This window comes from Brassica oleracea, chromosome C3, assembly GCF_000695525.1.
Source record: "Brassica oleracea var. oleracea cultivar TO1000 chromosome C3, BOL, whole genome shotgun sequence".
NCBI classification, from domain to species: Eukaryota; Viridiplantae; Streptophyta; class Magnoliopsida; order Brassicales; family Brassicaceae; genus Brassica; species Brassica oleracea.
Window position 1 is genome coordinate 1,132,758 of NC_027750.1, and position 15,972 is coordinate 1,148,729.

Genomic DNA, 15,972 nt, shown 5'->3' on the forward strand with positions numbered 1-15,972 from the left:
CATAAAATGGTACAATGCATCTATCATACATGGTCACATATACAAACACAACTGAGTCTATACATAAAGAAAACACAATATGTTCAATATCTTATTATTTAAATTAAGTTGATCATCCTTTTAAAATTTCTCAAACAAAACCAACTTGACAACCGACAGCGACCAAGATCAAAAAAGTTCTCTTCTTCTCTCATCAACCAATATACGAATCCACAATTTTTCATTCACATAACGAGAGCTAGACAGAGAAGAAGGGGAACAAGAGAATAAGACGAAGAAGAAGATATCAGAGATGAGTTCAGCGGTGCAGATCCAACATGGCTCCGACGCCCCCAACGGCTTCCACACGCTGCAGCCACACGACCAAACCGATGGTCTGATCAGACGTGTGTGCCTCACGCGCGGTATGCATGTGCCTGAGCACGTGGCGATGCACCACTCGTACGACGTTGGTCCGGATCAGTGCTGCTCCTCGGTGGTGAAGACGACCCACGCGCCGCCCGAGTGCGTATGGGCCCTCCTGCGTCGTTTCGATAACCCTAGAGCTTACAAGAACTTCATCAGGCAGTGCCGTATCATGCAAGGCGACGGGCTACACGCCGGAGATCTCCGGGAAGTCATGGTCGTGTCGGGACTCCCAGCGGTCTCGAGCACCGAGAGGTTAGAGATCTTGGACGAGGAGCGTCACGTGATAAGCTTTAGCGTCGTGGGTGGGGACCACCGGCTCGAGAACTACCGATCGGTGACGACACTGCATGCGTCGGATGAAGAAGGAACCGTCGTGGTGGAGTCTTATATCGTAGATGTGCCGCCGGGAAACACGGAGGAGGAGACTGTTAGCTTCGTGGATACTATAGTCCGGTGCAATCTTCAGTCTCTGGCTAGAAGTACCAACCGGCAATAATCATGTTTTTTATATTATTGCAATTATGTATCTATTTTTCTCTCTTTTTTTATATCTTATCTGGATGTTTTCATCGATCATGGCAAGGATAAAAATTTCGAGTGCCTATTTTTTAATAGTAAGTATGGTTTAGAAATAATTGAAATATGTTTGAGACTTGGTAGATTTATGTTAGCAATATCGACATATACCATACATATTTCGAGGGGTTTGCACCGTTGGTACATAATAACATTTGTGAGTTGATGATATGTTAAATGATTTGTGTTTAATTTATTGTTTCTTTTTCATGAATGTCTTCGCCGTTTATGTTGTATGTAAGTGAATTTCAATTTATTGCATCAATATTGTTAACATGATATACTTGATCACTTCTCGCAAAAAAAGTATAATCTCAGGGCTGATATATTAGTATAATCTTAAAGCCGATATTCTGAACTAGGAATCAATTTGATTACAGAAGTTACATCTGCCGTGTGTCTGTGTTTTAACTACAAAAAGCCTGGGTATTCGGGCAAAAAAACAACTTTTGACCAAAAAACAGTATGCATTATTCTCGAAAGTTAATATATATTCAAGATTAGAAGAATCGTATTTGAAAAGGTCATATAGAAGGGAATATAATTTAAACCTGATTACCATGTTCATATAATTATTTATTAGAACTAAAGCAAAGACTGACGTGCTTAAACTATTGCCAACTTGAGTTTCATTGGCTACTAGTCTGATCAAGTTGGGATATCTTATTCTATTCCGTTTGTGTTTCCTTAGTTATTTACAACCAACCAACCTAGTGGTTTATATTTTATTCAAATTTAAGTTCTTTGGTCTACTATTTTCTTTTTGTTATCTGGGGTCACTTTAATTCGTTTGATTCAAAATTTTATTTAAGTAAGAAGGTTCTAAAAGGACATGCAAAAATAAAACTTAGCTGGAAACGCGTGGCAACTTGATAGTTCTTATTCCCCTAGTGGGAAATGATACAAAGAACCTGTATATTCAATTTATTTTTACGAACACTAGGATTAAAAGAACAAATTATCAAACGTATTGATATACGTATTATTCAACTTCATAATACTAAGTAAACGTAGTAGCTTCTTCCATAATCAACTTATAGCTTTCCGCTTTCAGTCAAAAAACTCATAGCTTTCGGCTGCAAACACCCAAATTATTCCTTCTCTAGAAGTCTACAACGATTTGAATTATAGAACACACACAAAATGGTCATACATCAATAACATAAGAGCAACTTTCTTAAATGCAATGGATATCAGGGTGTCGTGCCTTTTCTTATAACCTAAATGATCTTGTTGTTCTTACAAATCTAGACATGGAAACTAACAAACATCGGTACATAGTTAAATTGTTTAATGAATCGAATCGGGTAAGGACGATAAAATTTTGTCGTGTAATAATATTAAGTGCCGAGAGTATTTTGAAATCAAGCCGAAATAGATATCTTCTATTAATGGGCTTTTGAAAGCTGCACAAAAAGGGCTTTTGAAGAAACCGGGAAAATACGACTCAATTGGTAGCAGGTTCAGTATTTAATTTTGGTTCGCTTCTAGTTTTTGAGAAGTACGTGGGATCATATTATGTCCTTTGTTCCAATTTAAAAACTGAGTCTTAACATATTGTTCTAAAGATTATGGAAAATCAATAAAATGATTCCCACTTTTTCATTTAAACCTTTTGTACACTCCAAAAGCAACTAAATTGTGAATCCTTATGAAAACCTTATGAGTTCAAGTCCAAATGTTCAATTCACAATGTGTGAATACAATTTCTACAAATCCACTTGACAAAATGTATATAAATTTTCCAAAACATGATATTATCTTTTCTTAGAAAAGTTTTTTACTTGTGAAAAAAACACTTGAGATCATCCTAGTTAAATATTTACTTTAAATAATTTTCAGTATATTTTTATAATCCATCCTTCAATCCATATAACTGTTTTAAGGAAAAAATTAATAAACCTTTCATAGAATTAACATTAACTATATAACTTAACCACACATTACATTGAATCATTTGTGAAATTTTGAAACTCGTAAACAAAAAATCAAAATCTGAAATCTGACTGTAAAGATTTACCAACATGCATCTCTATTTTTATTTTTAAAGTTCTAAACTTTGTTAAAATAATTTTTTTGATAATTACATTTTTTTCTAAAAAACCAATTAATCAAACATTACTTAGACAAACGTTGAAGTCCGTAATCCTTAGATTTTTCTCCTCATTTTCTATTGATATTTCTCATACATTGATCAAACATTGTGGCCATCAAACTTAATAACTCATACACACATCATTTACCTCTCTATCTATTATGGAAGAATCTCTCGTAGCATCAATCTTTGATGATTCATTAACCCGCTCCATAACCAACTTTTATTTTTCTACAATCTAGCCATGCAAACTAACAAACATACATACATATTGCAAAAATACTTAACATGTTTAATGAATTGGCTAACATCGCTAGATTATGTTTAGATAATAATATTTAAAGTGACTGGAGTTGTTTATTTTATTTAAGTGTTATGTTATTTATGTTAATACAATATATTCATTTTTGCTGTGAAATAAAAATTAATAATATTATGTTTTAAAAAAATTCAAAATACGTAGAGTGAATTGAAATCGATGAGCTCAGAGAAACATTTCTTCTATTAATAGGTTCATGTTTTGTCTTTTATTCCGATTTTTGATAGTTGATTCAGTATTTAATTTGGGTTTGATTCTAATTTTTGAAACGTACGTCCATGATCAAGTTTTGTCTTTTGTTCCAATCTTTGAAATTGAGTCTTAACATATTGGTTTGAAATTATGGAGAAATTAGCAAATTGAATCCTTGTTTTCCTTTTACACTCTCCTAAACTATTAATTAAATTAAAAGAATTATTAGTTTTCAAGGATTTAATGGATTTTAACCACTATCAAAAAAGCCTTTATATTAAAATGTTTAAATGAATCAAAACCGGCCAAAACTGTTTTTCTATAAATAACTCTAAATACGAATCATCGCATATCAAAAATTATTTCTTTTTTATCCATAATCAATATCTTTCTGTAGACAAGCACATATGAATAAATGCTCTCTATAAATAAAAGATGATCATCTCTCCCAGTAACAAATAATTGATAAATAATATAAAATATTATAGGAAAGAAGATCATAACTACCATCATCTTGGTCTCTTGCCGTTGACCCGTTTGAGTTTCAGGCAAATTTATATAGTAGTATGTAAAATGCTGCAAATCATTTACTTGTAGCAAATGTCACTAAGGAGTTTATAATATACGACTAAGAATGAGTGTCATAAAACTAATTTTTACATGTATCAATTTTTTTTCAAAAAATTGACTCATGCTCTTAAGCTTTGAGCACATACTAGATTCTTAAAAATTTGTATAAAATTATTGCGTTTTCTTTACTTTTTTTCTTTGTTACTAATTTCTGATTGTATTTTGGCAGGTACCATAATGTAGAATCATAGAAGAAGTGGATATCAACAAGAAAATGTAGTAGAGAGTTACTTTAACATTATCAAGGGAGTATGAGTATTATATCCCTGAATCAAGGTTATGTGTAGAAAATCTTCTAGAACCATCAATAGACACGATGGATAACCCGACGTCTACATCCACCAGACTGTTCATCCAGATTATGTATATCTGTATCACGCAATTTTAACTCTAGCTTGTCTGACGTCACAAAATCATCTTGTTGATGCGATTCAGTGCATACCACCACCGTTGACCCAAGCATCCCTGCCATATATGGTGCTAAGAGATAATATAAATGATTATAATTTTTTTGATGAATTTATCAGCAATTGCGCCTATGACACTATTAACTAACTAGTTAAAACCGACAAATTAAAATGATTTGTTTTATCAAAAAGTGGGATATAGATATGATTCTGTTAATAATCAATTAAACCAATTAAACAAAAATAATAATTATCTTCTTATCAAAATAAACTAATAATCATAGTAAACATTTTTATATACAATACAATATATACTATACAAGTACTTCTATGAATTTATTTTACTCAATTGAAGATTAATAAACTATTAATTGGCGTCAAAAAATTATTAACTAACTAGTTAAATACAACCAATGAAGTTAGTATACTATTATGACACAAATTATGTCATGTATTTTTGAAGAAATTTGATTGACTTTATTTGTGTTTGGCCGTTTTATGAATACATTATATGGTAGGTTGAAATATCTCTAATATTCATAAACCAACTAAAAATCTTATAGATTATTTAGTTAAAATCAGAAAATTGTTAAAATGGAAAATAAGAAATATTCAATAGAATGTTATAAATTTGGTGAAATTTAATGGAAAGTTAAGGAATAAAATTTAACAAATTTGGTTTGTCTTGCTAACTAATTTGTATATTCTATGCTACATACATCTTCAATTTTACTTGTCAATTTTTAACGTTGTTAGAATAATTTTTTATATTTACATTTTTGAAAAAAAAAATTGATTAAACATCACTTAGACAAACATTGAGGTCCGTAATCTTTAGAAATTCTTCACATGTTCTATTATTGTTTCTCATACGATGATCAAGCACTGTATCCATCAAACCTAATAAATATATAAAAATATCATCTACCTCAAAATCAATATTCGATGATTTTGTAATCCGCTCCATAATCAACTTTGATTTTTATACAAATCTAGTCATGCAAACTAATAAACATACATACATATTTATAAAATATTTAAAATGTTTAATCAAAATTGTTGGATAAATATATGATTCAATTATCAATAACCATTTAAACAAAAAAAATTCATTATATTCTTAACATAATAAACAAGTAATAACATTAACAATTTGTAACCATCAAACCTAATAACAATATAAAAACATCATCTACCTCAAAATCAATATTTGATGATTGTTTAATCCGCTCCATAATCAACTTTGATTTTTCTACAAATCTAGTGCAACTAATATTTAAATCGCCAGAGATCCTTTGTTTACTTTACATTGCAATACGTATTAGAGAGAAATAAACGGGGGAAAACAAAACTGAAAACTTTTTTTACGGAGTAATACAAATGGATTAATAGGTTGACAAACAAACAATATATAATTGATTAATAAAATACTTGAGCGCAAATTTTGCGATAAAAAGGCTTAAACTAAATTCGATTGATAAAATATTGAGTTTTGTTCTAAAGTCCATACTCAATAAATATACATACATATTTCTAAATTACTTAAAAATTTTAATCAAAATTGTTGGATAAAGATATGATTCAATTATCAATCAATCAAACCATTTAAACAAAAAAAATCATTATATTCTTAAAATAATAAACAAGTAATAACATTAACAATTTGTATCCATCAAACCTAATAACTATATAAAAACATCATCTACCTCCAAATTAATATTTGATGATTCTTTAATCCGATCAATAATCAACTTTGACTTTTTCTATAAATATAGTCATGCAAACTAATAAACATACATACATAGATCTAAAATATTTAAAAAGTTTAATCAAAATTGTAAGATAAAGATATGATTCAATTATCAATCAATCAAGCCATTTAAACAAAAAAACTTATTATATTCTTAACATAATAAACAAGTAATGACATTAGCAATTTGTAACCATCAAACCTAATAACTATATAAAAACATCATCTACCTCAAAATCAATATTTGATGATTCTGTAATCCGTTCCATAATCAACGTTGATTTTTTTCCTACAAATCTAGTCATGCAAACTAATAAGCATACAAATATTTCTAAAAAATTTAAAATGTTTAATCAAAGTTATTGGATAAAGATATGAATCAATTATCAATCAATCAAACCATTTAAGAAAAACAATTATTATATTCTTAACATAATAACATTAGCAATTTGTAACTATCAAACCTAATAACTATATAAAAACATCATCTACTTCAAAATCAATATTTGATGATTCTTTAATCCGCTCCATAATCAACTTTGATTTTTCTATAAATTTAGTCATGCAAACTAATAAACATACATATATATATCTAAAATACTTAAAATGTTTAATCAAAATTGTAATATAAATATATGATTCAATTATCAATCAATCAAACCATTTAAACAAGAAAATCGTTATATTCTTAACATAATAAACAAGTAATGACATTAGCAATTTGTAACCATTAAACAACCTAATAACTATATAAAAACATCATCTACCTCAAAATCAATATTTGATGATTGTGTAATCCGTTCCATAATCAACTTTGATTTTTTTCTACAAATCTAGTCATGCAAACTAATAAACATGCATATATTTCTAAAATACTTAAAATGTTTAATCAAAAATGTTGGATAAAGATATGATTCAATTATTAATCAATCAAACCATTTAAGCAAAAAAATCATTATATTCTTAACATAATAAACAAGTAATAACATGAGCGATTTGTAACCATCAAATCTAATAAATATATAAAAATCATCTACCTCAAAATTAATATTTGATGATTCTTAATCTGCTCCATAATCAATTTTGATTTTTCTACAAATCTAGTCATGCAAACTAATAAACATACATACATATTTCTAAAATACTTAAAATGTTTAATAAAAAATGTTGGATAAAGACATGATTCAATTATCAGTCAATCAAAAAATTTAAACAAAAAATTATTATGTTATTAACATAATAAATAAGTAATAAGCTATACAATAAAATATATGTTATATATCTAATTCAATGATTTTTTACTCAATCTTGATTGATAAGCTATTAACTGATGTCAAAGAAAACAATTAACTAATTAGTTAAATACAATCAAATAAAATTATAATTTTGGAAAAACTAATTAGTTTACTATTTTTACAGAAAAAATATATCATGTGTGCATCGATGAACTTTGATTGACTTTATTTGTGTTTGATCATTTTTATGAGTATTGAGTGTTATAAAATCATCACTATTTCATAAACCAACTAAGAATCTTATGGATTATTCTACAGAAAAACAAAAAAAAAATATTTCGATGAAAAATGAGAAATATTATTAGAATGTTATATTTTCTTACAAATAATCTTCATCATATATATATATATATATATATATATAAATTTACATTAATCATTTTACATTCGACTCGATAAATAAAATAAAAAGATCATACATAAACTGTTCCATTAAATTTTTTTAAAAAAACAAGAATAATTAGATGATACATAGATAAAATCGTATTTTTCCAGAAAGTATATCTAGACAACATCATCATCAGCTTATGTAGTCCTAAACAACAAAACATCTAGCATGTGATTGAAACTATACCTTTGATCAAACCAAAATCCGGATACTGATAATATCAATATCATAACCCATGTCCGACATGTATCTTTTCATGATCAAAAATATTATTTTTAAAGAAATTTTTTTTTTATCTAAATATTATATTAAAAAAAATTCTAAAGCTAGAAACATGCAAAGATCAATCTTTCGGAATCAGTACATCAACAGAAAAAAAAAATCTAAAATAGCAAAAAAAGATAAAAAAGGAATACTAAAACATAAAACATAGATCAAAAGTCGTATCTCTAAGGTGATAATTGCAATCCAAAGGAAATACACGTCGATCTCCAAATGATATTTCAAAGAACATGTCTCGTAAAAGACCTGAGATAATTAGTCAAAAGAAAAAGACGTGAAATAATCTTATATCATGCCAAGTTACAAAAAAAAAAAAAAAAAAAAAAAAAAAAAAAAAAAAAAAAAAAAAAAAAAAAAAAAAAAAAAAAAATCTTATATCCAAAGAGCCATAACACAAAAGTGAATCCTCATAGTAGAACAAACTTCTTTTAATAAGTTTTTTTGTTGTTGTTGTAACTCTATTAAATATTAGATTATTTCTCTAATCGATTGCCAATATCTTCCTAGTAAAGTGTGCACGCTTGCACATGCTAGTAAATGCTCTCGAACCATAACTCTTAACGAGAAAAAAACAATTAATAAAGTCTCTTGCTCTAAACTAAAGGGATACATATCATCGTCTTCGTCTCTTGCCGTTGACGTTGACTAGTTTAAGTTTCGCAAAAACCATTCTCTTTCTCTGTAATCTCTTCTAAACTCCTCTCCCTCTCTTTGGTCGTGATGTCCATATCCAAAGACGAAACTATGCTAGCTCCACCTCCACCTTTCGATCCCACTAAGCCATCCACACCCATCTCATTTCCAATCAAAACACTCCAAGACTTGGCTTCTCGGTCTTACTTCGACTCCTTTCACTTCCCCTTTAACCGCTCCTCCGTCTCTCTCCGACAGAACATCGGTTCCTTGCCTGACCGATCCAGGCTTCTTGTTTGTCACGACATGAAAGGAGGGTACGTTGACGACAAGTGGGTACAAGGGTGTGGAAACAACAAAGGTTTCGCGATCTGGAACTGGTACTTGATGGACGTTTTTGTCTACTTCGCTCACTCTCTCGTCACTCTTCCTCCTCCTTGCTGGACCAACACTGCTCACAGACACGGTGTCAAGGTCTGTAATATAACACTTTCAGGATCTTGAATCTTAGATGGGATCTTGTTCTTGAAGTTATCTTTGAATGTTAACTGATGGAGGGTTTGAATCTAAGGTACTGGGGACTTTCATCACAGAATGGGACGAAGGTAAAGCTACGTGCAAGGAGTTGTTGGCGACTAAGGAGTCTGCGCAGATGTATGCAGAGCGCTTAGCAGAGCTTGCTGCTGGTCTAGGCTTTGATGGGTGGCTGGTGACTTCTTTTTTTCTTTTTGATATAATTTATTTGTTTTTATGATACCAGTACACACCTTAGAAACATTCCTACTTGCAGATTAATATAGAGAATGTAATAGATCAAGTCCAGATCCCAAATTTGAAGACTTTTGTAAGCCATCTTACAAAAGTCATGCATTCATCTGTACCCGGGAGTTTAGTTATATGGTAAGTGTTGACAAGCCTCAGAACTCACTCTTTGGCTAAAATGTACTGATCCTTGTGAGTGTTTTAATGGTATAGGTATGATAGTGTCACTGTTAAGGGCAGCCTTGCTTGGCAAGATCAGTTGAATGAAATGAACAAACCTTTCTTTGATATATGTGATGGAATATTCATGAACTATACATGGAAGGTTTGTCCCTTTTACTTTACTTTATTCTCATCATCCTCACTCCTAACATATGAGTGTGGATCTCTTTTCAGGAAAACTACCCCAAAGAATCAGCCAAAATTGCTGGTGACAGAAAACATGATGTCTACATGGGAATAGATGTGTTTGGTAGGGGCACTTTCGGTGGTGGCCAGTGGAAGGTATGCAACTCAATTTTCTCACAACTGTCATAAATAATATGCATCTAAAGTATGTTTTTCCTTGTACATGGTGTGCTAGGCAAATGTTGCTCTTGATTTGCTGAAGAGCAGCGATGTATCAGCTGCACTATTTGCTCCTGGATGGGTGTATGAGACCGATCAACCACCAGATTACCATACCGCGCAAAACAAGTAAATACTTATTAGCCTTTGTGATGGTAGAAAGGATCTATGTGATCTTTATCATCATGGATTCTCTTTTTGTTTTGTAGATGGTGGTCACTTGTTGAGAAGTCATGGGGAATAGTTCAAACATATCCACAATCTTTACCCTTCTACTCAGATTTTAATCAGGTGAGTCTCAGTACTTAGTTTCCAGAGATGCAATTAGGCCTGGGCATTTCGGGTATCGGTTCGGTTCGGGTATTTCGGGTAGTTTGGATAGGGGCTAGAGGATCCATTCGGTTCTTGACCTATTTTCGGGTTCGGTTCGGTTCGTATAATTTCGGGTTCGGTTCGGTTCGGATAGTAAATGTAGGAACCGAAAAATATCCGGAAAAAGTTCGGTTCTCATTTGGATCCGGTTCGGGTTCGGATAGTTCTGGTAGTTTGGATAATTTGGATAAATTATTGGTTATTTAAGGTAAAATATCAAATAATTAGGATGATTTAGATAAAAATTTTGGACATTTCAGATTACTTTGGATATTTTGGATAAAACTATCCGAATATTTTCGGATATTTTCGGGTAGTTTGGATACTTTAAAATAATTTAGTTATCTTCAACTATTTTCAGATACTTTGAATAGAATTTAAAATTAAAAATATATATTTAGTGATGTTATATGTATATATAATTAATATTTTTATATATTCGGATACCCGTTCGGTTCTCGGTTCGGTTCCGGTTCGGTTCGGTTATTTCGGATATAAAAATATAGGAACCGTTCGGGTATTTGAAGGTATTGGTCCGGTTCCGGTTTCGGATATTTCGGTTCGGTTCTTCGGTTCCGGTTATTTTGCCCAGGCCTAGATGCAATGTTCTTAGTAAGTTTTGAAACTAGCTTCTCTTGTTTTATTTATCCAGGGACTTGGTTCCCATGTTTCTCTCCAAGGTCAGAAACTATCAGATGCTCCCTGGTACAACATTTCTTGCCAAAGTCTGCAGGTTAAACGGTCACTTCTTTCTCCTAACTCTGTTCCAAGTATATACAAGACGGCATAACTTTCACATTCTTGATCTGATCTTGTGTTCTGTTGTGTTCTTTGTGACAGCCACTGTTAGAATTCAATGAAGGAAACAAGTCAGAGACCATGAAGGTCACTGTTGAGTGAGTTCTTAACCTAACACTAGCCTTTACATAGTTTAATCTCGCATGTCCTAAGAAGAAACTATTTTTACAGTGGTCGAGAAGCATCATATAACGGAGGAGGGAACATTAGTTTCAAAGGAACACTAAAGAGAAATGCACATTACACAACAAGACTATTCAAACCTAACCTTCAGCTTTCTGGTTCTCACATCTCTGTCTCCTACTCTGTAAGTCACATTTTTGATTAACTGATCATACTTGAACTCTTCTTCATCTTTGAAGTGTTTGGAATGGTGCAGGTGAAATCAGATGAAAGATCTATGCTAGGCATTCTCCTCCGTTTTTCAACTCCTTCACAGGAGACAAAGTCTTTAGTCATGGCTCCAAATGAATACATGCACAGATTTGGTGACATGTTCCTGCCATGCCTAAGAAGGACCACATCCGACTGGACAGTGCACGAAACAAACCTTCTTATGGATGGACATACGCTGACTGAGATCTCTGCCTTGTGCTACGGTCCAGATGATCTTGCAGAAGAAACAAACACACAAGGATACTCTGCTTTGCTTGGCCATATCTCTATTAACTCCCAGCAGAAAACCAAACCTTTCCCTCCAGCGTCAGCGTGGGTTATCGATGCTCATAACATAGAGATTGTACCGGGTGATTCTGGCTCCAGGACCTTAAGTTGTAAGCTAGAGTGGAGGCTGAAGCACCCTGAGGAGGATTCGGTGTTTACAAGGTACAATGTGTATGGGGAGAAGCTGAATTCAAGTGATTACAGGTCAAGGAAGGTTATGGAAGAACCGAGAAGCGAGAAAGTGTTTCTTGGGACGGCTCATGTCGATGCTTATTATGTTTCTGATATGGTGGTTGGACCAGATGTGAAGAAAGTCAGGTTTGTGATTCAGACCTGGGGTGAAGATGGTTCGTGGCAGGAGCTGGATGCTTCCCCAAACATTCTGGTTGAGACAGAAAGTCTCAGTTCAAAGCTTTGTTGTTGTGGGTTGATTTGATCATTGGTCCATTTTGTGAACTTGCAACTTGATAATAAAGGGGACTAATGCATGGTCTAGTCACTGGTCAGCATATGACCCATATGATTATATGATTATGAAGAAATAATTTAATGAATAAAAGAAAATGATGCATTGTATCTCTTGTTTTTGTCCCTGGACATGGTTATTAGTATAAGCATCCGTTTTACAAGACAAGTGTTACATCTTGATCTCACATTGCTATGATCAGCTGTGCAGCGTGTTGAGTTAAGAGGATGAAGACGAAGGACACGTATCAGTTGAACTGTCCTGATCGATCTCACCATTAGCCGCAACAATGGTGCGAGAATAACACCCAAACTCATCGATATACCTGAGACTCTGTCTTGTCCTCGCTTCACCAGCCAAGACATTGTGATCTTCAACCTGCATCCAACCATCCGAGTCCTGTCTGTTGTAAACCTCAGTCAAAGCTTCTCCAACTGAATATCTCTCATTCAAAGCCTGTGAAACATTCGTCACGAGCACATACATATCCTTGTCATTGCTCAACCCTCTAAGAGTAGAAGTGATCACGGTCCGTGGATACAACCGTTGCTGAACAACTCTATCCACTCGTTTACCCGATTCAGTAGTCACCTCCACGACCCTTTTACTCTCCACTCTCTGTTCAACTCTCTTATACGCTCCATCCTTCTCAAACTTTACCAAGCTCCCAACTTTAAACACACTCTTAACCATAGTGGTTAGATTACCTTCACTCGACTTAACCCATCCGTCAAACTCACTACGCACCTCAGCTTCAACCTTAAAAGACCCATCAAGCTCTTCCAACAGCTCTCGTCTCACCATATGACGCTTAGGACTCTCGTAAAACCCACTCCCAGCTTCAACACTCGACGCCCCATGGTCAAGCCAGAGATGCAAATTAGCATCCACAAGCCAATACGATATCCCATTATTAACACTCAATGCAAACTCATGATCCTTCCCATCCAAAAGCATTCCAAGAAACGGCGTCAAGTCAATATCATACGAAGGTAAGTTAAACGCACCGATCCCAACCACAGGCTCCCAGAACAGAGGATTAATCCCACCGGTAAAAATCACCGGAAACGGCACCTCTGATCCCACATTCCTCCCGTCTATCTTCACAACAACCTCTCTGTACGCACCGTTCCCACGCGTAATCGCTAGCTTGTTCGTTTCGATATACAAATCCGGCGGATTCGAGTACCAAAACTCATCGTTTCCATGAGAAGACACATATAATTCCAGCACAATCTTACGAGTGTTCAACGGAAGTTGAATCCTATTCGAGTAACTCTCTTCTGCGTTTTCAATCATGAACCAGACTCCTTTGTTACTCACCGGAACAATCAAATCCGCCGGGGACTGTCTACTGATTATCTCCATGGGATTGAACTCGTAGAAGTCCAGTGTGACATTGATGTGATAGATACCTATTAAGTCGTTACAGAGTCTGTTATAGTAGCTACTGAACCGGATTTTATGTAAACCGTGTACAATAATACTAAACCAACATTAAACCGATAACTCTAATAATACCTGTGTAAACATCGTTGACGATGTTCTCGAGCATCATCGTGACGTTGAGATCGGATCTCGTGAACAGCGAGGAGTATCTCGTGACGTCTTTACGAACCTTCCAGAAGATTCCCGTCGGACTCGGCTCCGCCGTGCTGGTCCGGAGAAGCTCCACGCCGCCGAGCCAGAGGCCGGAGATTCGATCGTACTGATCGCCGCTCGAGGCGGCGCGTAGGTCGAGGATGACGCGAGACCACGGCGGCGATGCGCAATCGGAGGGTGGGGGAGTGTAGGGAGCGGTGAAGGGAGGTTTGTTGATGGTGTCGGCGAAGGAGTGGCGGAGGAGGAGGTGAGAGCATGATGGCGTGAGGTGATCGGAAGGTGAGGGGAGGGTGAGTTCTTGGTACTCCTGGGGTAGGGCCGGTGATCGGAGAGAAGTTAACGCCGATTTGAGGAATCGGTCCGGCGAAGAAGGGAGTGAAACGGTGGTGGCAGTGAGGAAAGCGAGTGCAGTGAAGAACTTAACGACGCCGTTTTGGTTCATCTTCGACATTGTAGTCTCCTGTGTATTTTGATTATTATCCGATAACGCCGATACAAAGCTCATGTCAATAGACTAATAGAGAGAGGCAAGGCCGGCCGTGGATAAATACCTGAGCGTTTTATGTTTCTAATAATTGACTACGTGTAGTTTTTGCTATTATAAAATGGTGAGGACCTCGACTCTAGTGAGCATTGATAGTGACAGAAGTGCGGTTCGTTTCCAAAACGCGCTGCGTAAACGACGAGGAAATTTTAATGACAGCTCAGCAACCATTTAAATTAAAGAGTTAGAAAAGATAATCATTGGACGCTGCGTCACGTCTCGTATGAGGTGGGAGACGCTGTTATTTGCAGCGGCAATAAAAATACAGAAAAGAAAAGCAATGAAAGTCGCCGGCGGCAACTATACAACAATACACCGTTAAAATTTCTCTCACCTGTTTGTTAATTATTGGTCGCCGCCGCTGATGCTGCGTCAGAGAGCAAACAGGCCTATGAGTCTAGTGACACATGTGGTTTGTATAAGTTGCTTACGTGTCAAAATATAAGAGGGTCTAGTGATACTTTCGTCCCTGATGCGTAATTTTTTTTGGTTCCAGTTTATATATTCGTGAATCATAATGTCTTGGTTAAGAATAGTGAATGACATTCACGAAATAAGCTGCATTTGCTTCCATATCATACAAGACAATTCTCCTTAATTAGTTGCACTCACGTCTAATACGATTTGCCAATGTCTATATATTTCTATATATAGGTTTATTTCTCTTCCTTGAATCACAAGAAACAGAGGCCATATTACATTTTCAAGTAAACAAAAAACATGGACATATTACTTGTTTTGTAATTGTCAAGCGAAATAATGAAATCAAATTTAACAAAATCATGAAAATAATGCAAGAACAATCTGAAACAACATAATCAAATATCATGAAAAAATTTAGGTTGATCTTGAGTGATTATTTATATGGGAACAAAGATCATGTAAAACAAAATTCAAGGAATACAATACAAGAAGTGAGAAGAGCAAGAAGGAGATGAAAAATAGAGAGAATCAGATAAAAGTTGATTCTTTGCTGGATTAGATTCCCGTAATAGGGTAAAGAGCTACTGCATATAAATGTTTGTAAACAAAAATCGATCGTTCTGTGTTTGGAAATTTCTTAGACACACTTTTACAAAATTTGTTCATTTAAACAGTCCGACAAAAGGAAATTAACAATATTTAACCATATGTCCATAATAAGTTCATCTTAAAAGTAAAATCAAGATGAATAACAAAATGTGGTCTTTTTTCTTTTCAAAAGATGAAAAGGCATTAAATCC

General features: G+C 34.0%; 3 protein-coding genes across 3 annotated transcripts; 2 read left to right on the top strand and 1 right to left on the bottom strand.

The window, feature by feature from the left end:
* Window positions 1–84: 84 nt before the first annotated feature.
* Window positions 85–1,012, top strand: LOC106331651 (abscisic acid receptor PYL5-like). Its single transcript, XM_013770045.1, has one exon. It carries the CDS (start codon window positions 293–295, stop codon window positions 902–904), a length of 612 nt encoding a protein of 203 aa, XP_013625499.1. The 5' UTR covers window positions 85–292; the 3' UTR covers window positions 905–1,012.
* Window positions 1,013–8,927: 7,915 nt separating this feature from the next.
* Window positions 8,928–12,715, top strand: LOC106335074 (cytosolic endo-beta-N-acetylglucosaminidase 1). Its single transcript, XM_013773498.1, has 11 exons — window positions 8,928–9,449; window positions 9,547–9,684; window positions 9,766–9,875; window positions 9,951–10,062; window positions 10,134–10,241; window positions 10,321–10,433; window positions 10,514–10,595; window positions 11,329–11,409; window positions 11,517–11,572; window positions 11,646–11,781; window positions 11,854–12,715. Exons 1-11 carry the CDS (start codon window positions 9,063–9,065, stop codon window positions 12,571–12,573), a joined length of 2,043 nt encoding a protein of 680 aa, XP_013628952.1. The 5' UTR covers window positions 8,928–9,062; the 3' UTR covers window positions 12,574–12,715.
* LOC106335075 (peptide-N4-(N-acetyl-beta-glucosaminyl)asparagine amidase A) lies at window positions 12,683–14,772 on the bottom strand. Its single transcript, XM_013773499.1, has 2 exons — window positions 14,125–14,772; window positions 12,683–14,018 (listed from the first exon to the last, which is right to left on the bottom strand). Exons 1-2 carry the CDS (start codon window positions 14,708–14,710, stop codon window positions 12,823–12,825), a joined length of 1,782 nt encoding a protein of 593 aa, XP_013628953.1. The 5' UTR covers window positions 14,711–14,772; the 3' UTR covers window positions 12,683–12,822.
* Between the last annotated feature and the right edge of the window lie 1,200 nt (window positions 14,773–15,972).

Excerpts from the sequence above, each read along its gene's own strand:
- LOC106331651 (XM_013770045.1), top strand. The coding sequence starts at position 293 with ATGAGTTCAGCGGTGCAGATCCAACATGGCTCCGACGCCCCCAACGGC.
- LOC106335074 (XM_013773498.1), top strand. The coding sequence starts at position 9,063 with ATGTCCATATCCAAAGACGAAACTATGCTAGCTCCACCTCCACCTTTC. Across the intron at positions 9,450-9,546 it reads CTCACAGACACGGTGTCAAG|GTACTGGGGACTTTCATCAC; the intron begins GTCTGTAATATA and ends TTTGAATCTAAG. Across the intron at positions 9,876-9,950 it reads CCCGGGAGTTTAGTTATATG|GTATGATAGTGTCACTGTTA; the intron begins GTAAGTGTTGAC and ends TTAATGGTATAG.
- LOC106335075 (XM_013773499.1), bottom strand. The coding sequence starts at position 14,710 with ATGAGCTTTGTATCGGCGTTATCGGATAATAATCAAAATACACAGGAG. Across the intron at positions 14,019-14,124 it reads CGTCAACGATGTTTACACAG|GTATCTATCACATCAATGTC; the intron begins GTATTATTAGAG and ends ACGACTTAATAG.